General features: G+C 47.3%; 1 protein-coding gene across 1 annotated transcript in view; it reads left to right on the forward strand.

The window, feature by feature from the left end:
* CCDC66 (coiled-coil domain containing 66) overlaps positions 1 to 25026 on the forward strand; it is a 561787-nt gene that overhangs the window by 272474 nt on the left and 264287 nt on the right. Inside the window, exons 10-12 of the mRNA XM_069643663.1 lie at positions 9232 to 9428; positions 9820 to 9904; positions 10564 to 10725. Coding sequence (XP_069499764.1) covers positions 9232 to 9428; positions 9820 to 9904; positions 10564 to 10725 — 444 coding nt within the window. The remainder of the gene's footprint in view (positions 1 to 9231; positions 9429 to 9819; positions 9905 to 10563; positions 10726 to 25026) is intronic.

Genomic DNA, 25026 nt, shown 5'->3' on the forward strand with positions numbered 1-25026 from the left:
CTCTCAACACCTGCAAAAGCCCAGGAGCCCTGTGTCGGCTTCTGGCATTTACGCAGAGTATTCTCTCTTGTGGTGAGCTTTCCTTTTCTTCTTCCTTGAGCTGGTCGGCTCCACATCGTCTTGGTCCGTACTGAGAGAAGCAGCTTTCTCCCTTCAGCAGTGTGCCGCAGTCATTTACTTCTGCTATTTTAAATTTCCCGATCACAGCACATGCGCTCACAACTAGAGCACAGCTTGTGTTCTTGGTCTTTGCTCTGCATTACTCATCTCATCTTCCTCGTCCCAGTATTCTTATAGTTATGGTAATGGTAGTCCAATCTTGATGATTTACATGTAAAGTCTGGGTTAAGTATTCTAAATGTTCTTTAAGGGGAAGTCAACTCTCGCCCTGGATGACTTGTAGATATAGTTTGAGAAGCTGTTTTCATGAGTCTTAGAGGGTGTCAGATTTTGAGGGCTCACATACAGATCTCGCTAGGACTTCAGCACCCTTCCTAGGTGGATGAGGGGAGGTGTACCAATATGCCATTATATCATTTGGTATGAATGGGGTAGCCTCGAAAGAGGAAGGGGAATACCATGCCTTGTCCGATCGTGCACTTACGCTCTCCCGGAGGATGTCTTCTCCCCTCCACCAAGTGATCCTCCCTCATATAGCCACCCCCAGGGTCATGATCAGGTAGCTACTGCCATCCCCTGGCCACATGGGGTGAGGTTACCGTCGGGAAAGAAGTGTTGACAACATCAGATTCATCACATTACTGGGGGGAAAGACTTACTATTCCACCACCATTGCCGCAGCTAAAAGGAGCAAAGCCCTCTTTGAAGTAATGAAGCATTGTACCAAACCCTTACCTGACTCTTGGGTACCAACAGCTCAAGAAAAATGCGATGCATCAACATATCTTTTTTGAAAAAATAAACAAAATCTGAGAAACCCTTGAATCAACCTCACAGCATTAGCATCCGCGGCACCCTGGCACGCACACTGCCCCTCTGGATCGAATTCTCTACACTTTCCACTGGATCTCCTCAAAATGATTGCCTCCCTCAAACCTACTTCTTACTCTGACAATATCATTCTGGCCTCCATCATTAAAAAAATATCAGGCCCAGCGCTCAAAGCGGCCCACTGCATCATCAATGCCTTCCTCGCCGAAGGATAATTCCAGACACCCTCAAAACTGGTCTCGTACGACCTCTTTTGTAAACATCAACCCTTGATCCAGACAACCTAGCTAAGTACTGGCCCATTGCAAACCTCCCGTTTATTAACAAAATCTTGGAAAAGGTAGTTGCTACACAACTGCTTGCCACAAATGCACAATTGCACCTCCTAAATGACTATCAATCAGGGTTCTGGCCCAAGTGTAGCATTGAGACTATTCCAAATTGGTTTACCTCCTACCTCTCAGGCAGAAACCATGCTGTTCAAATGAACTTGTTGCATTCTAACCGACTCCAGGTCTCCTTCATAGTCCCCCAAGGCTCCATCCTCTCACCCTTTCTTGTTAACCTTTACATGGAACCTTTTTTGGCACTCTCCTCCAAGATCCCAATGTACTGAGTTGTACGTGAGATTAAATGGGGTTCAGGACATCATTTGCCTCTGCAATTACCTAGCCATCATCCAGTCCTGGATGCCGACTGCCTATCTCAAACTAAACCCATCCGTGACTCAATTCATCCTCATTTATCCGCCCGCTAACAAATAACTTGTCCAACAATGGCTCAATGATATGAGCCTAGAAGGATTTGGTCCACAACTCTGACTCAGCAAAATCCTTAGGCTTTTACGATTGACAGCAGCCTGTCCTTCCAGAAACATGTAGCCAAGACGGCCCAAATAGCCTGGCTCAGAATCTATACCCTTTTGAAAAATCAAACCCTTTTATCCTGCTGCAGGACTTCCGGCCAGTAGTACAGGCCTTTGTGGTCTTGCACATTGATTGGGGAAATGCTCTCCTGACAGAGCTCGCAGCTGCTAACTTGGCTCCCCTAAAAACAGTCCTCCACGCTGCAACACAGCTTACTGCAGGAGCCTGGCAATTTGACTGAATTACCCCCATCCTATGCAAACTACATTGGCTTCCACTCCAAGCCAGGATACTGTTCAATACTGTATGTTTCGTCAACAAAGCAGTCATGAGTAGCACACAAGCTTACCTGGCAGCTAAGCTCCACATATCTGGTGGTGGACACTCCTCGCGCAGCAAATATACCAGCAGGCTTGATAACACCCACTCTCTGGAACTCGATCCTGATGTCGTCTCGGAATGCCCAAACAATTGTCCAATTTCGCAAATCTCTTAAAACATAGCTTTTTCAACAATACCTGACCAAGGACTAATTCCAGTGGAGGCACATACCGATGCACAGGCATCACAGTACTGTGCTAATGTTAAGAGGGCAGCCCAAATGCTGGCTACCCACACTCGTAACCACTGCACTTGATCTATGTCAGCGTTTTAAACCATAAAAACCTCTAAAACCATTCACGTGTCAGGATCACCTTTAAAGAACTGGCATGTCAGGGACATTGTTAGCCACACGTTAAGTTGATTAGGGAACACCTCGATTTAGTAACTACATTATGTTACTTGAACAATAAACATAGTTCCAATTGTTTTATTTTACAACACAGAAGAGTTTATGGGGAAGGAGTGAGTACCGATCTTGTTCTAATTCTTGGGCTTACTAGAACATGAATAAAGTCAAGAAAGGGTCATGAGTTCATGGGTTACCCCCTTCCTCAAAGGGTAGCTACATTCATAAAGCAAAGTGCTCGGGAAGCATACAAAATCACAAATAATGCAGAACAAAGGTGTGTGTGTATGTAATGAAGCTTGGCTGGGACCTACTTGATCCACCACAGACCTTCCCCTACAACATTGATGTTGAATTGGCACCGGAAGAGGCCAGCAAACTAACCTGGGCTGTGGGGAGCAGCTATCTGAGGATCCAGCGCTCACCACAGAGGGAAGCTTCTTGATAAGGTCTGCCCGAGTAGTCGCAGCGTTCCCTAGGACAGTGCTGTCCTGTGTGCAAATAAGACTGAGAATGTTTTAATGCGGTTGGTCAACATGAGGGCCAAGAAGCTGATGGCATAAGGGCTATGTAAAGCAATTACGATATGTAGTGAGGAGAGTGGTAGGGCGCTGCATGGGAAAAAGGCATCACATGGGTATTTGTAACTGGAGAGACAATTCCTGAAGTGCTGACTGGCAAATGCTGAAGGGCACGGCATAAAGGTATATCAGGGAAGGCGCATCAACGTCTGGCCTGAGAAGTAGTGCTTATAGCGCCCTCTGGCAACCATAGAAGAAGGCATTCTAAAGGGGGCGCCCTTGTTTGAAGTGTTTCAACAATGGTCTAGGGGGAGTTCAGTGAGCAGCGCAAGAGGTATGCATCGCTTCGAATCAGGCATGGAAAGAATCATGTGGAACGGAACGGTTATTTTTTGGAATGTTGCTCCCATGCAAAGCTTCCCGACCAAGAGCAAAAGCTCAGTAAAGTACGCTGAGAGGCCACACTTCTGAATGGATTGTGTGCTCCAATGTATTCCACATCTTTGACATGTAATGTCCACAGCTGTGCTGCTTCTGAGGTTTTTCGGCAGAGGGCGTCCTGCATCGATGGCGTCTGATGTCCCTCGAAAGCATCCGTCGAGGGCGACTTCATCGGATGTTATAAGTAGGATGCATGGCGCTCGTAGCCTCAGTTCAGTTTTTCCGCAAACGTGTTTGCTTCAAGAACTCTGCGCTCTAGTGTTATCTACTTCAATAATAGTCTTCTTCTACCCCACCAACTACGCGGTCGGGCTTAAAAAGTGCAGAGACTGTAAGTCCAAGATGTCCATCACGGACCCGCACTGTATCTGCTTGTGGTGTCTGGGCGAGAGCCATGACACGGATCACTGCTCCAAGTGTCAGTCGTTGACTGCCAAGGCCTTGCAGGAGCGTAAGGGGAAGTTGCAGGTAGGTTGGTTATCCAAACCCTGTAAATCCCAAAAGAATACCAGTCTTTCCACCGACGACTCGATGGGTGACTCTCCCCGTCAGAGGGAATCCAGGGGATCTCGGTCCCAGAGTGCTTCTCGCACTCCCGGAATTGGCGTCACCGGTCGCCTTCCCAGTCCTCGTCGGATGATGGCTCCGCTAGGAAAGTGGCTTGCCCCACTAAAACCACAACTCCGGAGGAGTGGGAGGCATTCAGGGAGTAAATGCTGGAGACTTTTCGATCCCAGGGCACTGGCTTGTCTGCACCTTCGGTTGAAGCCGGCGTGAAACGGTCCCGGTCCGATGCTTGCACGCCTTCAGGCCCAGGCAGTCAGCGCGATAAATATCGGGAACTGTCGAGGTCCCGTTCGGACAAGGCTCCGGTAGATCGCCAGAGACATGCCCGATCCAGGTCGTGGTCTTCGTCCCCGATGAGACTGTCGAAGTCTGGGAAGGTGTCGATGCCATTGGTGCCGTGGCCATAGTGCGGTGGTCGGGGCCTTGCCCTCGTTCAGGCCCTCAGAGCACTTGTTGACGCTGAAGCAGTCTGCGCCCTCAACGTCATCAGGGCCTACTGGTCTGTATTTGCCGGTGGAGGCCACTAGAGCTGTGGAACCTCCAAGAAAGGCTCTGTCTAAGACTGTGAGAGTTCCTCTTGACTCTAGGCCTGTTCCTTTCCCTAGGAGGGAGTTCTTTCATTCTCTACAGAATAGATATGAGGATGAGTAGAGGTCGGATGTGGAGTTGGAGCTTTTTGATGCTCCTGGTGACACTCCTGAAGCTCCTGGCATGGTCTTTTCTGAGGAAAGTCAGCTGGAGGCTCTGCATCAATCTTTACATGATGCCAGTGGCCTGGACACATCTCCTGAGATGGAGTTTGGCAGGCCAGAGCCTGGGGCTAATGCTGAATGCTCCTATAGGAGGTTGATGTCGAGGGTTACAGAGTACCTGGGATGGTCCGGCCCTCCAGTTGAATTCGATCAGGATGACCTGACTGACATTTTAGAGCAGGGTCTGTCCACTGACCCAGTGTTGCCTTTTCACATGGCGTTACAGAAAAGGGTGGCTGCTGCTTGGAACACCCCGGAGTCTCTTCCGACGGTCAACAAGTCGTTGACTAAGAAATACTGCCCATCCTGTAGCGACTCCAGCTACCTATCCACACACCCCACTCCTGAGAGTTTGGTTCATCTCGAGGCAGACGGCATACCCTATGATCCCTCCAGATAGGGACGACAAGTGCTTTGATGGATGGGCATGCAAGGTATTTTCGGCTAGGAGTATATTCCCCCCCCTCCTTTTCCCCCCCTCCTTTTTCCCCCCTCCTTTTTCCCCCCTTCTTTTTCCCCCCTCCTTTTTCCCCCCTCCTTTTTCCCCCCTCCTTTTTCCCCCCTCCTTTTTCCCCCCTCCTTTTTCCCCCCTCCTTTTTCCCCCCTCCTTTTTCCCCCCTCCTTTTTCCCCCCTCCTTTTTCCCCCCTCCTTTTTCCCCCCTCCTTTTCCACCCCTCCTTTTTTTTTTTTGACTCTACCCTCTCCTTCTCTCCTCACATTTCTGACGTCTCTAAGAAGTCAAACTATTGGCTGCACCTCCACAGAGGTATTCTTCCTTTTCTCACTTTCCCCCAGAAGCTCACCGTCTCCAGAGCTCTGGTCCTCTCTAGGCTGCACTACTGCCTCTTTCTAAATCTGCCTGCCTCTACTCTTCGACCTTTACAATGGTTTCTTCACTGGCTCCCCATGGCTACTAGGATCAAGTTAAAAACCCTCTGCATCGTCCACAAGGCTTTCTGGGGCCTGGGCCCGCTCTACCTCCAACTTTCTCTTCCAAAACATCTTCCTTCTCAGGCTCTCCGCTCATACCACCTCCAACTCTCTGAGGGTAAGACGCTTCTCCAAGCAGAGACTTGGCAGATCTCTCTCCTCGGCTGGGGCCTCCGTCTGGAACAGCCTCCCTGCCTCTCTCAAACTTGAGCAGAACCACCTCCTTCTGGAAGCAACTCAAGACCTTCCTTTTTGCTTAAGCTTTCTCTTCCTCTCCCCTGCTGATGTACCTGACTGCTCCATGCACTGGTCACCTGGATACCCTCTGAACTTCGGCCCAGGCTCCTGCATGTCCACTTGCCCTTGCACTGCTTCCGGGCTCCCCCAGCACGTAAGGGTCTGTACCTGCAACCCTACTACAGTCCCTTCTCTCTGCACTTAAGAGCCACCCACTGGCTGCATTTTTTGAGTTACCTGCACTTCGCCCCCCACACTCCTCCCCGCCCCCCGTGCCCTCCCGGCACTAGCAACTGGTCATCCTGGGATTTATCATTCATACATGCCATACGAGGGTAGTTGTTTCCATACCCTGTCTCCCTGACTAGATTAATGCAAGTAACATTAGTACCTGCAACATGATAGGGCCCTGTCTTCGTGATTTCATCACCATCATGCAATTTTTCATTAGCTGGTCTAATGTACCCCCAGTAATGCTAGGGCAAATAACCCTTTCAATCATTTTTGTTCCAAGGCACTGCAAGAGCTCGTTTAGATCACTCGCAATCTCTTGTGCCACGATATCGTCACCAATAGCATCTCTATCGTTTTACAACTCTAATATATTTTTGGGGATATTAGTTGGTCATTACCGAAACTTTTTTCCCAAGTCCACATTTTGTTATTGTTTTAGGTATGCAGGTGCGGTTTCCCCTAGGGGGGGTATGCATGTGTGGAGGGGATTTCAGTTTAGGAGCTAATACAAGGTGAAGCTCATTGTCATTATTCACCATCTGCGGGGACCCTGCTACATGTAATATGTTGGTAATGGTGTTAGCAGCATCATGTGTGTTTACATCTAGCGTGGTCATATCCATTTCCACTAATGGCTGCACAGCCAAAGACTTGCAACAGTAAGCTTCAATCGGATTCAATCACTGCCTCTAAGACACTTCTGTTTTTGGCTAGTGTTAGCCAAAGATAAAAGTACTCCCAAATGCACTCAGGGACACATAGGCTTGCAATACCTGCTAAGGATCAGGCTCACCTCCTCATCCCACACCCAGCAAATAGCCAAACAGCATTTCCGGAGCACTTCCGGATGTGCACGCGCAGATGAGTGCAGCGGCTCCTTTTGTAGCTGTTTTTCCTGGGGTGGACGGGGCCAACCCAAACTTATAATCCGCTCACCACGACCGGCAGAACGTCCAGCCAAACAGCACTTCCGGATGCGCACAGTGATGTTACTACTGGGAAGAGGAAGAGTAGGGTCGGCTCCAATGAGCTGTCCTCTCAAATAATTGGGACAAGGAATATCAGGACTAACCCCACTGAGTCATCCCCTCAAACTACTGTGATGAAGATACAGAGTCCTAACCAACCTCTCAAAAAAACGGAGTGTACGGTCTAGTTATCCTGTCACAAGTAGCTTAAAGATGGAAGAGGGACTAACATTGTCGTCAGTCCCTCCTTGGAGGCACCACGAGTGGAGGTCCTTGCCTGCACTAGGTAGAGCAGAGACTACAGCTGCTGACCCAGATGAAATGGGGTGAGTTCCGGAGTCCCTGCCTGCTTTGCCGGAGTGCGATGTGCTGAAAATCAGCGAGACTGAACGCCCGGGCATAGGAGAGCATTGCACGACAGACTAGCAGGTATACGCTGCGTGGCCCCACGGGAGAGTGGCAGAACCGCAGAAACCGGTGTAAGAACAGGAAACTGCGAAGAGCTGCAGGAGGAAGAACAGAGACCCGAGAAGGCTGCGAAGGACTGGGAGCCCCGAGAGAAGGTAATGGGCTTCACGGGGACCTCTGGGACAAGAAACCAGTGTAAAAAGGTCTGGGACTGACACTTGAGAAGCCTGTACGAAGGGGTCTGTGACCCACAGATAAGAAGTCCATACAGACCCTGGCAGCAGAGTGCACCAGGGCTCCCTAGTGAATAACGAGGAGGAAGCACAGGTTAGGGGTCTGGGACCCGTACATGGGAAAGACAGCCCTGGCAGAAGAGTACACCAGGGCTGTCCATTGAACTGGCAAGAGAAGCCCAAGAAAGGCCTGGGGAAGGGATACATTCCCCCAACCATAGTGAATCACCAATAGGAGCCTGAGAAAGGCCTGAAGAAGGGAAGAGATTCCCCTACTCCCCTACTTTGCAAATCATACCATCCAGAAGAGGGGGTGGGGGTCATTCGTCTGGCCCCTGAAGAGCAAATCCATTTTAGTTGTGTTAGAGAAGTGTGAGGGTTAGAAGTAGGATTTTGACACAGGCTGACGGACTTTTTTGTTTTACCTTTAAATTCTGATATTTCCTTAGTTTTATTTGAGGCAGGGAAACCCCTCTTAGAGTTGGATTGGTTTCTTTCTTTCATTTGGTACAAAATAAAAGTATTTGCCCCAAAGCATGCCTCCTGTGTCAGTCTCGTCCTTCCACACCCTCACACAATGCAGAAAGCTTTTCAGTCTATTCTCTAGCCCACTCAAAGACGAGGATCAAGCTTGCAAATAAGTCAGATTAGACTATTGTAACTGAGTCTACCTGTGCCTCCTGAACTTTTTAATGAAACTTCAGAGAGTGCAGAATGTAAACCATAAACCTGCTTTCGAGCCTGGCTGGATGTGCAACTAGCAACTATTAACCACTGGTTGGTTGCCAGTTGCAGTTCAGTTAGGGGAAAATTTAAATCACTTTGGATAAAACAGAAATCAATTACTCAAAATGACCCAAAATTCTTGATTAATACATGTATTATGCCACCATCACAATCTCCACTCAGCTTGTCTGAGTCTGCAACATTTGCCTATCTCTTACTATGTGATTGGAGGAAATCTTGAAGTCATGTCCTGGGACGTGTGAAAAGAGGTAGATACCCCCCCACACCTCCCCCGCTCCCCTGAAATTTAGGAAACATATGAAAATGTTTCTTGTTGCTCCTTAATCATCTTTTTCATTTATCCTTTATTTACGATTCACTCACTTTGCACCTTGTGCTCTGAAATTATTTTAATTATTGTCAGATGTAAGTAGATTCTGGCAGGATTCAGTTATGTAATGTGGATATATGCTCCTGTCTATAACTGTCTCCTTGAAAACACTTTCACAGGCTTGGGATGCATTTGTAAAGTGCCTTTAGGATTTATGTGGATGGGAAAACCCCTACATATGTACTATTGTTATAAATGTTCTTGAGGGATGTGCATCATGTGTTTTCTTATGTATCGTGGTACAGTAAATCATTTCTAACATTGTTTATTGCCTAGGTGGAAGATCATGATCGATGGGCAATGCATTTTGACTCCTTAAAGAAAGCAAATTCTCCAGCACTTCCTTTAAATCCACCACAGATGGAGCAACTGGAAGTTCCACTTCTGATTCCTGAACAAGAAGAGCCCATTGATCTTCCCTTTTCTGACCGAGAAAAAGGTTTTGAGAATTCTTCTGACATGCAAAAGTCTAGGTGGGCATAAGTCTTAATATCCGTTTCCTTAAACTCCAATAGTCTCTTCATGTGATGCTTTATTGTTTGGTGGGTAGATGACCACCCTTATGAATTGTCCTACTTTATACATCACCGCTTGCACTGTATTTCACTGAAGGACATAGGCAAGCCAAAATTATACCATGCTACCTGGGAGGAGCACCTCCTTCTAGCAGACTTGTCCGCTTAAGAGCCATGTTAGATAGTGTTTTATATGGTTTGTCTTCCTATGCGGAAGCAGAGGCAAGACAAGTTTATGTCCCAGGGTGGTCTGGCAGATGCAGAAGTCACTTTATTTTCCTCAAGTGTAATACTCAGTTTTGTATAATGACCTTGTCTGTATAATCTCTTTGATATGTTTGTTTCACAGCTTTCTACGTTCTATGACTGCTCTTTTGGATCCTGCACAAATTGAGGAAAGAGACAGAAAGAGGCAAAAACAACTAGAGCATCAGGTAATAAACTTGCAAAATGTTACGTAAGCAAAATGTAAGCCCTTATGACTTTTTCTCAAGTTCTTTGTTAAAATATTTAATCAGACACACATAATAGGCTCTATTGTGGTAAAAATGGAGTGCTCTACAATTGTGCAGTTTGATTACTCCATTAGACTTTTAGTAAGAGATGTGCTAATATTCAATTAAGTGTGTTGGTAACCTATTGAGTGTTCATAAATTTGGAGGAAAAAGACCCTCTCAGTGGATTAGTTAAAAGACAACTTCCAATTTTATACATCTCTATCCGACATGTTGACTTAAATCACCCATCTGGTAATTATGCCAGACCTAAAAATGGCCTGGGAAGGAGTCCATACTGTGATTGCTCTTCCTCCACAAAGAGCTCTATGTAGGATAAGCACCCTGGCTATCCATCTAGTACCCTGTCTAAGATTCTCCAAGTAATTCCTTATACCGAAACATCCTATCCAGTGCCAGCATGGGCCCTGTGAAAGGTACCCAGAGAATAGGTCCCCCTATCTTGCCAAATAAATATCAATTGAATAAGGGATAGCTTTCTTCTGAATTCAAAATTCTCTCCTAAGACTTAAGTCTAGGCCCATGTTACAGAGACCTGTAATGATTTGCTCTTTGTTTTATTCAATGTTTACAACTAGAAAGCCATAGCCGCTCAGGTAGAGGAAAAACGCAAGAGGAAGCAGATTGAAGAAGAGTTGAGACAACGGGAAGAGCAAGATGAGGAACAGCGATTGTCATTGGAAAGACAACTAATCCAAAGACAGTTTGACGAAGACCTGTTAAAACAAAAGCAAAAAGAAGTATGTATTTTTATTGTCAGTTTTTCATTTTATGTTTAAGTGAGATGTGCAATACAGGGCTTTTTACATGCATGGTGACCTGCATGGAAAATGAAAAATAAGCTGCAGCAGTGCTGCCCTGCACCCCAGACAGGTTACTAGGGATGCCGTAACCTGTAACAGACTGTTTTTGTGTGCCTTTCCGACTGTGGAAAATAAAGACCACTTGATTCCGGTGGATTGATGAACACTTTACTAGTCAAAGTAGTAAGCTAACGAATGACCAACAGCAACCCAGGACCTCAGTGCAAGTGAATCCAGTATTTTATACTCCCAGGACTACATGGATGCCAATGAAAGAGGCTGGTCTCAGGCTTGTCAAGGCCACTCCTTGCGCTTTATTGCTGAGACAAAGCCCTTCTTGTAGTCTTTTGTTGCCAGCTTCATTCGGCAGCACTTAGTGTTATCAGTAGGTAGCACAGTGTTAACGCATTTCTTCAAAGTTTATACTCCAAAACGCTTTGCATCTTGCCTCGAAGCAGACGAGAAGCCTTTAATATGACATCCACCTGCTAAAGCCGCCACAGTCTAAAAGGCTAGACCAGAAAATGCGCTGCTATGCCAGAACAGATCTACATCAGAAGCGTGAACAGTGAAGGCGAGCATTTTTTAATAGGTGACGCGCCTCTTGAGCAGGGCCGCGCACACGGAGGTTCAGTACTTTGCGTTGTGCGGCTAGGAGTAGTGGTTTAACATGGTGTATGACGAGCAGAATATGCTGTTACATAATGACGGAGTACCAGGGGAATACATATGATTTAATACTCCCCCCGCCCCCCAGTCTCCTCCTATGAGACCTTCTCTCCAGTCCATTACACATTTTTAATAGTGCATACTTTACATCTAGCCATGTCATAACAAATTGTATCTTCAGCTTCTTCACAGTACATTATTTGAGCAGTTGGCGAACCATCAGGACGGGTGCAGATTATACCATGGACAGACAGGACATCCCTAGGAGTATAACCACAGCTATGAGCAGAATGTGCCCAATAAACGCTCCTTGCGGCCCCAATAATTCTACAATCAATTATCTAAAGGACCAGGCAGACTCTTTGCCGCATTGTAGGCGGGTTACGGTGGTATGAATGCAAGTGTTGTCCGTGATATTGCTGGCGTGATTTTGTGTGACTTCACGGGTCCCCCCATCCCCCACCCGGGAGGCTAATATGATATCTAGGGCCATGCGGTTCTGGAGTACCATCAAACGAATGGACAGCTGTTCCCAGGACAGCAATGATGGGGAAGCAGTGGTGGCATTAGCACCTTCACCTGCTTCTGCCACCCCTTAGTCCCCTCTGCCACCACCGAACCGACGGGTGTGCCACATTCCTGTATGCCTCCTTGGAAGACCTTCAAAAGTGGCAACCAACTCCACTTAGCTACCCTCAACTCTCGCTCTGCTGTTAAACACTCCTCTGACATCTGCCACTTCCCCCGAAGACCTCTACGCCCTCGCTCTCACTGAGACGTGGTTCACGGGCAGTTCTGTCACGATTTTTGGCACCCTCCTCCTGGAGGGCTACAAGATCCTCTCTAAGCCACAGCATATCTGGTCCAGGGGCGGAGTGGCCCTGGCCTTCCCTGAATGGGTCACTGCTACTATCATACCCACTCAGTCCTACCCCCCCCTCCCCCTTCAAATGCCTGGTCTGCAGGCTTTGTGTCTCACCTATCCTCTCTGACTCTGGCCACCATCTACAGACCCCTGGTCTGGTCTCCCTCTTCCTCAGAGTGGTCTGACCTTACCTCTTCTGGCCTCCAACTCCAAGCTTCTCCTCTTCGGAGACTTCAATATTCATCTTGACTCCCTTGATGCAACCTCTGGACTCTTCCACAACCTGACTTTCATTCTCCATTCTTCCCTCTGGTCCGACGCACTCAGCTGGACAGACATTTGATGCTCTCATCTCAGCAGACATCTCCAACCCTCTCACCACACCTCTCTCCTGGTCTGATCATTCTCTCTAGTCCTCTCACCTGGACCTCCTGGGTCACCGAGCTAAGCCCCCCACCCGCGCTGCCCGTCTCCTTCTCCATCATTCGACCAGTGAATATCCTTTACTAACCTTCAACTTTCAATTTACAACACTCTGGACATCCTTGGCCCTGTCATGAGGATCTGCATGAAGCCTGCCTCCAAGCGCAACACCTGGCATGACTCCGACCTGGCCTCTCTGAAACACAAGTGCAGAGCTGCTTAGCAGAAGTGGCAGGCTTCGAGCACATCCTCTAATAGACTGTCCTGCCACCTGCTTCAAAGGCAATAGAGACTATCCATCTGCACGAAGATGAGGGCCTATATCCAAGCCTGCATCTCTGGGGCCACTAACAACGCAGTGGGACATTTCAAAATCTGCAAGGAACTTGCCACTCCTAATGCAGTCTCCATTTTTCCTCTGCACTGCACTGGCCTCTCACTTCTTACTAAAACTCAGGACATCCTGCCCTCACTTCTCTCCATCACTCCCTTCTTCCTTGCCTGTTCTCAGGCCTCCATTTGCCCCCTCCCCTTCTCTCCTATATCACCTGATGAGTTCTCTAGACAAGTCTTCTCTATGAAAGTTTCATCCAAACTGGTGCTCCTCTGCTCCTCCAGAACTACCAAGGACAACATTGCCTCCCTTGCTCCAGCCTTGGCTGATTTCTGCAATCACTCCTTTGCCACCGGATCTTCCCGCTACTCCTCACAAGGCATAAAATATGCAGTGTCGCATAGCAAGAGTTAATATTGCTTGCTTTGTCCCACGACCTACGGTCGTATAGTTTCCTGACTAATCTTCTCGATGACTGCCTTGTGGGCTTCCTGCTGCCGAAGACATCCACAACTGCTCGGCGGCTGACAATCCCGTGGCCTCAGTTAGGGAGAATTCTCATTCTTTGGCTAATTTCCCTTACCTATAGAGTCCCCCAGCAGCTTTGCTGGATTTGAAAGGTTTGTTTTTTTCTCCTGCTAAGAGTGAGACTCTTTTTCCCACTCTTAGGCATATTTGCTATGTGTGTTCTAGGCTATGTTTGGTGTTTAATGTCTATGGGGTTTATCTCACCCTCATAGGAACCATCTTTATACACACGTGTTACACAGCACCCTCCGTGCAGTAACCCAGGGGTGTCATAGTGACCCCCAAACTTATACTCCATACCTTGGGACTGACTGTCTCCCAGGGCATGTAAAGTCCCCATTGACTTTACTAGTCAATCTTTATGAACTAAACCAGTACAACCCATCTTACTATGGAGGTACTGGCAAGGGTTAATAATGTTTCCCTTATGTTCATTTTCGAGAGGGTACCGTACAGTCCCTCTACTAAAAGTTTCTGGCTGGTGGCAGTGTTACTACCAAAAATATTCGACCGCAAATGTTTCCCAATGGGATTTTCCCATTGTTCGAGGCTGCCACATTTACTGACAGCCTCTAACATACTGCTGGTTTATTTTTATATTAACTTTACTCCGGTAGGTTTTATTTGCCAGAACTTTTATAGAAATTCTTTCTCGTGTCTTTCTCTAAGATCCTAACCCAGGTCAGGGATCCTTTGTTCGTCCTTTTGGCGGGCTTCTGCCAAGAAGCCCTCCTTTCGGCGCCACTGAGTCTTGAGTGGACCCATTGTGTGGGAGGGTGGAGTAGGCCCTCTGGACAGGGTTGCCTTAGCAACCCAAGTCGCACTCTGCCCTGATGGGCTGGAGGGTCTCCCGCCAGGATGACCACTCCACTGTGTGAGTGACAGCTAGGCTGTATGAATGGGGGTCTTTTTGCATAAAAGCAGGGTCCTTAGGGCTGTAGGAGCAAGACGTTGCCACTGGAACTAAGAAGCCGAAGAGGAGAGAAGCCAAAGACATCAGCAATAACTGAACCACCGGTGAAGCCCTGCTGCAGCGTCTCACCACTTTTCTCCACACGACGAGAGAAGATCTTCATCTGCAAGAGCCTTCTTCCCTTGAGCTGGGGGGGCCAACCAGTTTGCCAATCGCCTTCCAGGACTTGCCTTGGTCGAATCACCAGTGCCCTGCACTCGGAGACCCGATAGCCAGGCACCCGGCCACCACGACCGCTATTTAAAGGAGAGTACCTTTTAATCTGTTTCGGCATCACCGCAGCTGGCTTCTTCCCTGGGCAGTGCAGTAACTCGAACCTTCCTCCACAATGAGAGCTTCTCTTCCACTGCTGGACAACATGAACTGCAGGAACTGCCAGGAACCACCGCCACCGCAGGAGCTGCTGCCACTTTTTCAGGTACATTGTTCCACCAGGCCTCCCATTTTGCGGGGTATTGCTAAAGGTGTTTGACATCCATCACCTACCTCCTGGGTTGGCCACCCCTTACGACCAACCTTGTCGTTCACTTTCTGCAACCGCTTTTTTGAATCGTTTAACAAAGACTTGACTGCAGCTACAAGAACATTTTTTGCTCCTAGGCACTTTGCACTGTACCACTGACTCTGGCCCAGGCCTATTGACGCTGGCTAAATCTGTTATAACTGCCTTCTCTAGATTGCTTCTCACCTAGAAACGTGTCGGTGCACCTAACTCTTATAACCACCTTTTCCTTCCCTCTTTTTAAACTTGTGAAGTGCCATTTTTCTCGGTTTTCACCTCCGTATTATACATGCTAAAATACTGCCTTGCCTAAACTTGTTCACAATCTCATTGGGAAGTGTTGCTAGGGTGTATAAGAGTATATTCCTGTATAACTTGTTCTTTCCCTCCCTTGTGAGAAATTGAGTGCCATTTGTGTTTGGTTTTCACTGTGCCGTTTTGCTCAGTTTTCACTCTTGCTCAAACTTAATTTAATCAGGGAGTTGTCTACTTTTCTTGACTGATTTTAACTTGCTTTAATAACTGTGATTAATGTTTTGAACTATAAGTGTGTAAAATAAATATATATATTCTTTTAATGCAAAGCTTTGGTCAGTGTTTCCATGAACCATAGTATTGTAGTCCTATTGTGTAAACCCTGAATACTGCTCATCTCCTTCTTGAGATAAGTCTGACTGCTTAACCACAGCTACCAACTTAATCTTTGTGGTACAGACTGATACCAAAGGGGACTTATTGCATATACCTGTAGTCTTAATCTTCTGTAGTGCTCCCTAAGAGAACTGCACAGGATTCTGCCTAACGGCCTCGGCCCCCCGGCCATGCCCTTTCAGTAGGGAGAGTGGGGTCCTGGTTTTTCTACAAGAATGTATTTCCATTTCCCATTTCCCTTCTCTTTCTCCATTTGGTCTGGCTGTCGTCACCCTCTGCTATGGAGAGGATGATCTTTACATTTTGCCCATCGTGTAACGGCAAGTTTCAGTGGAAAGACACTCATCGCTGTTGCAATCGGTGTCTACCTCGAGACCACGACGAGCGCTCTTGCGGGTCCTGCAAGCTATTTCAAGGACAGGTGGACCAAACGGTGGGCGCCCTACGCTATGCAGGCCGAAAGCCATTCGCCCGTTGGTGCTGTCGCTTCGGACGACGAGGAATCAATCGGCAGCCATGTCTCCAAATTGGAAGCCATCGACCTTTTCGGCGGAACCTTCAGTCTCCCAAATGCCCATCCCCGCCCCAGACAGGCCACTGACTGTTATGTGGAGTACAGCCCAGCGACCAGGGCATACACGCACCACAAATACCTAAATACGTAACCACTTAGGCCTCCTCGAAGCAGTCCTCAAAGAAGCGCACACCGCAAACAGCGCTGCTGAAAACTTCAGCCCCTCCCGAACCTCGCGGTTCGGCACCCTCCATGCAACCGTCTTCGCCGCATGCGGCTGGGCATTCCCCTGGAAAGGGCGGTCACCCAAAAAAAGTTGCTGACACACCGTCCGTCCAAGGGTGCACAAGCACCTAAGATTTCGGTGGAGTTGTCGACCACAATAGCACCATCAGGCACGTCGAGACCTTCATTCAGCCGCTGAAAATCTGCGAAAGCCTTTGGGATATTATTCCGGCAGCTACAGAACACAAGGACATACCCTCTCGTCGAGAAGAGTATTCATAAGCCCCCCCAGCCTCTCTGGAAGGCCTTGTTAGGAAAATCACCCCCTTCTGGGAAATCTTTCCCACCTCCTGACCCTTCTAAATGTTCCCTGTGGACTAGGGAGAGATGGACACAATGCCCCAATTTATTGACTTTTCGGACAAATATATCACTCCCAAAAGACCTAGGAAAGAGGACTCCTGCCCCATTCCACATGAATTGCAGAAATTTCCCATATCTGCACAAGGCCACCGAGAGGATATCTTGGATGTCTCCGAGCAGGAGGATACCTAGGAGGACATTAATCCATTTGCTCAGGACACAGCTGACCAAGAGCCAGACTGGGATCAGGATCAGTCAGGAGATCAGGATTCTTGGCTATCACCAACACACACCGTGACCCGGACATTATTTGTCTAGATCCCACTTGTTAGCCTCCACAAAGGGAGTCGTCACCTGTGGAGGACCATATGTTTCAATGCCATTTTAAAGAGGCCGATAATTTTGCGGTCACAACACATGAGGCAGCCCCTGACTCTGACTTTGTTGAGGATATCCTCAAGGAGAAACCTCCAACTAGTCAAGCAATCTCTTACTCAATGCTATAAAGAAGTGCCTAGCTCCTTCTTTGTTGTCACCGTCCCTCACACGGGCAGTCAAATTATTCCCCCCATCTCGTTCCCACCCACTATACATATGGGTTCATGGCACACCAGACTCCCTGGTGGTTACAACCACTGGAAAGAGAGAGGGGGTTCCACTGTTCATGGCGGGAGCCCCTCCAGATAAGGATTGTAGGAAGCTTCATGATCTCGGAAAACGAATCACTACCTCTGCGGCCTATTCAACTAGGATCGCAAACAATACAACTCTCCTGGCAAGCTACAGCAACGACAAATGGGACCTAGTCCAGGATGGCCTTCAAGAAGTCCCAGAGCCTACCCGATCACGCCTTCAGGCGGTTGTTGCTGAGGGCAGACGGGTTACCCACAACATATTAAAAAAAAACAAACTCTGGTCTCTGCTGAGACTGCTGGACGCACTCTAGCCTAGGGGACTTTACTTGAGAGACACGCCTGGTTGAAGAACTCCAGTTTTAAACCATAAATGCAGGCCTCTCTTATCAATAAACCAGTTGAGGACTCCAACATTTTTGGGAAAGCTGTCGATGACGCCCTGGAGACTGATCTTCCGGTAACAGCCAGTATCAATAGAGAGGTCCTCAGAGAGGCAAGGGTAGAGGCAGGAACTCTACTCCTAGAGGCTCCCCGGCCTTTACTTCAAAGTGACTCGCCGATTCAGGTCCCTTCCCATGCCTCGCCAGTCGGGGGTCACTTATCATTCATTCATGCCTGGGAGGGGGATCGCATCTGACCAGTGGTTGTTGAAGACTGTTACCCAAGGCTACTGCATAGTTTCACCGACCACCTCGATACCACTGAGAAGCAGACGCTTGTCACCAGAACACCTGTGCATCCTGCTGTAAGAGGTTCAAGTCATTCTGGAAAAGGGCGCCGTAAAAGTCATCCCCATTCGCCAGGTAAATGAGGATATTTACTCAGTGTACTTCCTTGTACCCATAAAAGGATCTCACTATGCGCCCTGTGTTAGGCCTGCGCCCAGCGAAAAGTATGTCAAACCTCAAAAATTCCGAATGACAACACTGCAGGAAGTAATCCCTCTGCTGCTGCAGCGGGTTTACATGGCCACATTGGATATGAAAGATGCATACTTTCATATTTCAATGTTGCCAGGGCACAGAGTACCTCAGGTTCATGATAGAAGATGCTCACTATCAGTTCAAGGTTCTTCCCCTTCGACATTGCCTCAGCTCCACAGGTGTTCACGAAGGTACTGGCGGTAGTAGCTGCTCACCTGCGCAGGCAGTCCATCCCAGTCTATCCTTACCTCGACGACTAGCTCATAAACGGGGATTCGTACGGAACATGCCAAACAAATACCCAGATGACGGTAGATCTCCTCTTCAACCTAGGTTTCTCAATCAACGTGAAATAGTCCAGTCTAAACCCCAGCCAAGTCAAACAGTTTCTGGGGGCTCTAATTCGGACCAAAGACAGTTTCGCCTTTCCCTCCCGAGAGGGTTCAAAATATGCGTTTCCAGATCCCTCACTATGTAGCCAGTCACAAGGTGACCGTACGCATGGCCATGCGACTGTTAGGGATGATGGCCTCCTACATCTACGTAGTTTCACATGCTCGCATGCGCCCCATGCAAGAGTGGTTCTTGATCCAATTGTGTCCGGCCTGCGGCCAGTGGGGCGGTCTAGTGGTTGTCTCTGCAACCCTTGTTCAGTCTCTGCTGTGGTGGTCAAGGGAAAACCTTCTGCAGGGGAAAACCTTCACCACCCCCCACAGTAGAAGCCACTCTCACCACAGACCCATTTCTGATGAGATGGTGGGGTGGGGGGGGGCTCACCTCCTTCATCAGATGGTGCACGGCGTGTGGTCCCCAGCGGTAGCATCCAATAACATACTTTACTTTAAAACATTTGTATAGCGCACTGTAGACCCTTGGGCCTAAAGGCGCTAAAAAAAAGGACGAACAAGATACAAAACATAACAACCAGGATAAGTTCTCCATAATGGTTTCTAGCGAGGCGGTCCATAGAGTTTATGCAAATAGATATGTTTTCAGGTCTTTCTTGAAAGTCTCCAGAGAGCATTGGAGTCTCAATGAAAGAGGGAGTTGATTCCAAAGTTTTTGGGCAGTGAATTGGAAGGCCCCATTCTCAGCCTTTGAAGTTCTAAACTAGTTGGAACTGCTAGCAGTGTTCAAGGCCCTAAAGGCCTTCCAAACACACATCCAGGGGAAGACAGTTCTAGTCCTCACAGACAATACTACGGCCATTTATTACAAGGGGGCACTCGCTCTCTAGGGCTGTCCAAACTGTCCAAGAACATATGGAAGTGGGCTCTCAAACACAAGATTTTCCTCCTGTTACAACATGTTCCAGGGGAACTCCATCTTCTGGCGGACATACTCCGCAGAGTCTTCCCTCTACCCGAGTGGTGACTACAGACATTGTACTCGGCATCTTCGCAGACTGGGGCTTCCCAGAGGTCAACTTGTTTGCCACTCTGGAGAATGCCCAATGTCCAGATTACGCATCCAGGTACCCTCAGAACCGCTCCAAGGGGAATGGTCTATGGATAATATGGTCCGGGAAATTTTTGAACGGTTGCCCCCCCGAAACCCCCCCCGCCCCACCCCCCCAATTACCCTGCTCAACAGAATAGAGCACAAGCTGCAAGCCAGCCTTTGTTCTCCCATCTCATGACACATGTCAGTCTCCCCTCCCAGGAAGCTGCCATGCCCATGCTGTCTCAAGACCAGGGGGGAAACACTACATCCATGCCCTTGACCTCTCAACTTAGCAGCCTGGCTCCTGAGGTCATAGAGTTCGGGCACATCCAACTTCCTCAAAGATGTATGGCCATACTTGGAGAAGCACGGAAACCTAACACCAGGCATTGCTACTCCTGCAATGCAAATGGAAGCACTTAGTCATCTGGTGTAATGGCAAGAGCATCATTCCTATTGAATGCACACCTAAACATATTGTCCTGTACCTAACCCACCTGTTGGATTCAGGTCTGGTTTTCCAATTCTCTAAAGGTCCACTTAGCTGCGCTTTCGGCATACACTGCATCCCAAAGGAAGGTTTTGTGGTGGAAAAATCTGGTAATTAAAGCATTTATGGAAGGGATAAAGAGGCTTCATCCCCCTATTTTTCAACCCAGCTCCCGGGTGGGACCAGAATGTTGTTCTTACCAGAAGAATGTGGCCTCCCTTTGAACCAATGCACAAGGCTAGCCTTAAAGCACTCACCTACAAGACCCCCTTACTGGTGGTGATCACCTCTATACGGAGAGTTAGTGAACTGCACATCCTTTCAGTTTAGGACCCATTAGTCACGATTCACAAAGATAGGGTGGTTTTGCGCACACCTTAATTTATCTAAAAGTTCCATGTAAACCAGTTCATAGAACTACCCTCCTTTTTCCAGAACCCCAGCAACTTGGCGGAAAGAAGCCTCCACACACTGGATGTGAGGATAGCGGTTATCTACTATCTGGAAAAGACAAAGCTGGTAAGGAAAACCAACCAGTTCTTCGTTTCAGTGGCAGCTGGTAGAGAAGGGGACCCTGTATCTATCTCCAAGTGGATTGTAAACTGCATCACACTGTTACCTTCTTGCCAAGAGAGATTTACCCTTCACGCCTAGAGCACACTCTACTTGGGGCACATGGGCTGCCATAGCATTCATTGCAAATGTTCTTCTAGATTCCAGTTGCAAAGCAGCAACCTGGAGTTCTGTACAATCGTTTACACAACAATGCTGCCTAGATACACACTCTAGGACTGATTCTCAGGTGGGACAAACGGTGCTAAGACCGCTTTGCTACTGTTCCTTCACACATCTCACCACCATCTCTGGGTACTGCTCGCCAGTCTATGCAGAGCATGTGATTCTAAGCAGATTCAAAAGCATCAGAATACATGAATTACTCGCCCGTAATAGCATTTCTGATGATTGTATCTGCTTGGATTCACATGCGCTCACCCTTCCTTCCCTTGTGGAGTAGAAGGAACATAGACCTCTTAAACCTTCTCTCTTCTGTACTCGCTCACGCTGACTATAGGGCTCCCTCACGGCAGAAAAAACACAACCAGATGTGCCTCGACGCGTGAGGGATTTTGGGTACACGACACATCACGTTAGGGACAGTTAGTCATGCCCATGTCAACGTCCCCTTTCGATCTTCAAAAGAAAGATGCAATACTCCTCAATTTCTGCTAGATGTCGGACTATATGCACAGCATGTGAATGTAAGTAGATACTATCATCAGAATTTCTATTATGGTGAGTAATGCAGGTCTTATTGTGTTAGGGTTAGATTAGATGGTTTCCGACAGAGTTCGAAGAACATTTCATTTTGACTGACTTTCTGGCCACTCGCCAAAGTTTTCCTTGCTTGAGGGAGGCAAAGGTTTCTTTGTTGATTCTAAACATTGTAGCACACAAGATGACACCTCCTTGTTGGTCTTCTGCTACACCCTCACACCTACCAGAGCCCAAAAGAAACCAATTGGTGCAATGTGTAGAGTGGCCACAGCCAAAGGCCATGGCTAGGGGGCCCGAAAGAAAGCTATTGGTGCAGCATGTACGCAGGCCGTGGCCACTGGCCATGGCTGTAGGGCATGGCTAGTGGGCCCAAATGAAATCTATTGGTGCAAGATGTGCAACTGCCGAAGGCCAGGTCTAGTGGTCTTGAAAGAAACCTAATGTTTTATAATATACAGTTGGCATGGCCAAAGGCTGTGCTTGCTGTCCAGGGCCAATGGCCATGGCTAGCAGGCCCGAGGGAAGCGTATAGGTGGAACATTTACCCCTAGCCATGGGTAGTGGCTCTAGAATAAACTACGGTATAACAGAACCCTTGAAATTCACTGAAAAAACATTAGTTAAGGGACCGTTAAGGTGATCCGATTTAACGCAACAAAGCCCTTGAAATTTAGCAGATGTGGGAAGTTATGATCATCTTAACTCTGCATCCCCCTGATACATAGCCCATGAGCAAATACAGAACGGGATTCACAATGACCTACAAAATTAGAAACTAGCAAGATAGCTCCGTTGGTTTAATTGCTCGCTGCTGCGATCTTCGTGATCTGCAGGTCACTGACTCAAATCACAGCAAGGCAAACTTATCCTTCCATCCTTCTGAGGTCGATAAAGGAGTACCAAATCTGGTTGGTTGATATCGTATGCATGTGTGTTTTATGTAAAGCACTCTGGCGTAAGCGCTATATAAATAAAACCTCATTAGATCCTATCGGACAACAACGGGGATCACAGAGTTAAGATGATCATCACTTCCCACTTCTGCTGAATTTCAAGGGTTTTGGTGCATTAAATCGGATTACCTTAACTGTCCCTTAACTCAAGTTTGTTCAGTAAAAACACACACACACTCGCACTCATAGAGACAGTGAAATGAGGAAATGTTAGCCCGAAGCAGCAATAGTTAGAATAGAGACTGACTAGCAGAGCGTGGACAGTGTCGGAGAACTGCACAGCACTAAATCTCTTCAGTATGAATACAGATCAAGCGAAGTCAGCTCAGAGGGGTCGTTGGGTAGAGAGCTGACAGTAAGAGGCTCACGAATCAAATATTCCAAAACTTTTGAGCAAGACTCTTTAGTGGATTGGTGATGAAAAAGGTGAAAGTTACCAAGAAGATTAAGACATACATTGAATGATACTTCAGTTTAAATAAAGGAAAGCCTATCAGCACTGCAAGCATAGGCTGCAGGTACTAATTGGTCAAGGGCGACCAAGAGACAAGGTAAGAGTGAGAGAGGGGCAAGTTGGAAGTAATTGCTTCTATTGTGATTGCTTTCTAGGTCTTCACAGCAATTTGCGAATCCAAGTATACCCAGTCCAGAAAGGAAGCAGGAGCAGTGGTGTAGTGAATATCTGCGTTTGTTATTTTTTTCAATTCCCCTTTCCCCTTGTGTTTGCCAGTTTGATAGTTTTTATTAATCGGGATTGTAAGGCTGGCAGACTTGGGGGTGGGGGGCGTGGGGGCTATCGTCACTCATGCAGGAATTCGCAACTGGACCTGACAAATATTAGTATACAAAATGGAATAATCTTGGTCACTCCTCCAAACGCATGTTCCGCCAAATTCATAATTTTTACTCTGCAAAGCAAGGAATAGTAGTATACAATATGGAACAATCTTGGTCACTCCTTCAATTAATTTGGGAAGGTGGGAGTGTGATGAGAAATCTGTGGGAGGAATTAACGTGTCCACCAGAAAAGACATTACCGAAGGCAAATAATTTGTTGCTAATCTGCTGGAAGACTGACAAAGCTGTATTCCAGAGAAAGAGATGTTGATGCCCAGTGTTAAGGCAGTTTTTGTACCACCCTTGGTTAATACTGCTACAACTACTATACCTAGGGTGAAGGCTAACACACCTGACAAACTAGGGAAGCAAACCTCTAGTATGCTTAACTCTGGTAGGGACATTAGGTTAACATGGAGATATAATTAGTCCATACACAACTCTAGTAAATACACCACACTGACAATTGTATACTTTAACACATCTAAAACTTGAAAGTACTCTGGTAATAATACACAGCATTAAAATATACCAAGAATATTGTGTTAGGTCAGACATAGGAGACAGACACAAGGTCATGTTTCTAACTTGGTATGTTTTATTGAAGGCAATAAGGTCTCTCCTGGCCCTACTTCTGAGGGGGTGGTGTAGAGGAGCAGCTGCATGCCTCTGCAGGAAATCCCACCCCCTACCTCCTATATGTTGGAAGTCTGAGACAGTGGCATGTTTGACACCAGCAGTTGTGCCAATACTGCAGCAAATCTTTGAAAAAAGGTATCCACTGAGGTAAACCTATCGAATGTATCCCTCAAGAGACGACCATCTGAGGGAGGAACTCCCTGAAGGAATATGAAAAGGAGCAAAAGAGAGAAGCTAGTGACATCACAAAAGACAAGCATGACTCTCTGAGAATACTGGCTGAAGAGAATACATAGACCTTACAGAATCTTGTGACGAAGTTAAGAAACTAAACTTTCGTATGCAGATAGAAGATTTCACATGTGCGAAGTGCTACAGAAACTCATCCATTCAATAATTGTTCAGACGCTAAAACGCAAGTAGGCAAAGTCGTCATAGAAGCTGGTTATATGTAGTGAATAGACTGCAGGCAAAGCCGCCATTGTACAAAAGCTGGGCATTGGTGTCATGAATTTTAGTAAGCCAGAACACGTGGAGAAGAAAGACAGAGAATTGTGTTGCAGCAAGAATAAGCTGAAATTGTGGAAGTGCCTGGCGAAGCTGTCTGTACTTGCATCAAAACAGAAACAGCCAAGGTCGATTATCTATTTTTGAAAGCAATAAACATTAGAGGGATGAATCATCCCTTATTAAGGTTTTATTCATTTAAGACATTTAAATGCTGCAGAATAGACCAAATCGTGGTCTCCTGTCATGTGAGCCATGGATGGAAATATGGTTGAGCTTGGAGTGCTGGAACAACGATAGTGAGAGCCTGTACTCTCAAATATTCTCACAGACAAGGATACTGTGCAAAGCCAAGTTCAAAGACGATATACATGGTAGAAGGCATGGGTAAGGAGAGATGTCGGGCTAATTGGGTGGGGAGGTAAAGTCAAGTCCACCTCCTGGCACCTGGGTCTGAGCTTACATGCTGCTTAGTGAACCGAATGTTCC

The sequence above is a fragment of the Ambystoma mexicanum genome, chromosome 2p (assembly GCF_040938575.1).
Source record: "Ambystoma mexicanum isolate Mex_15411 chromosome 2p, UKY_AmexF1_1, whole genome shotgun sequence".
Taxonomy (NCBI): domain Eukaryota; kingdom Metazoa; phylum Chordata; class Amphibia; order Caudata; family Ambystomatidae; genus Ambystoma; species Ambystoma mexicanum.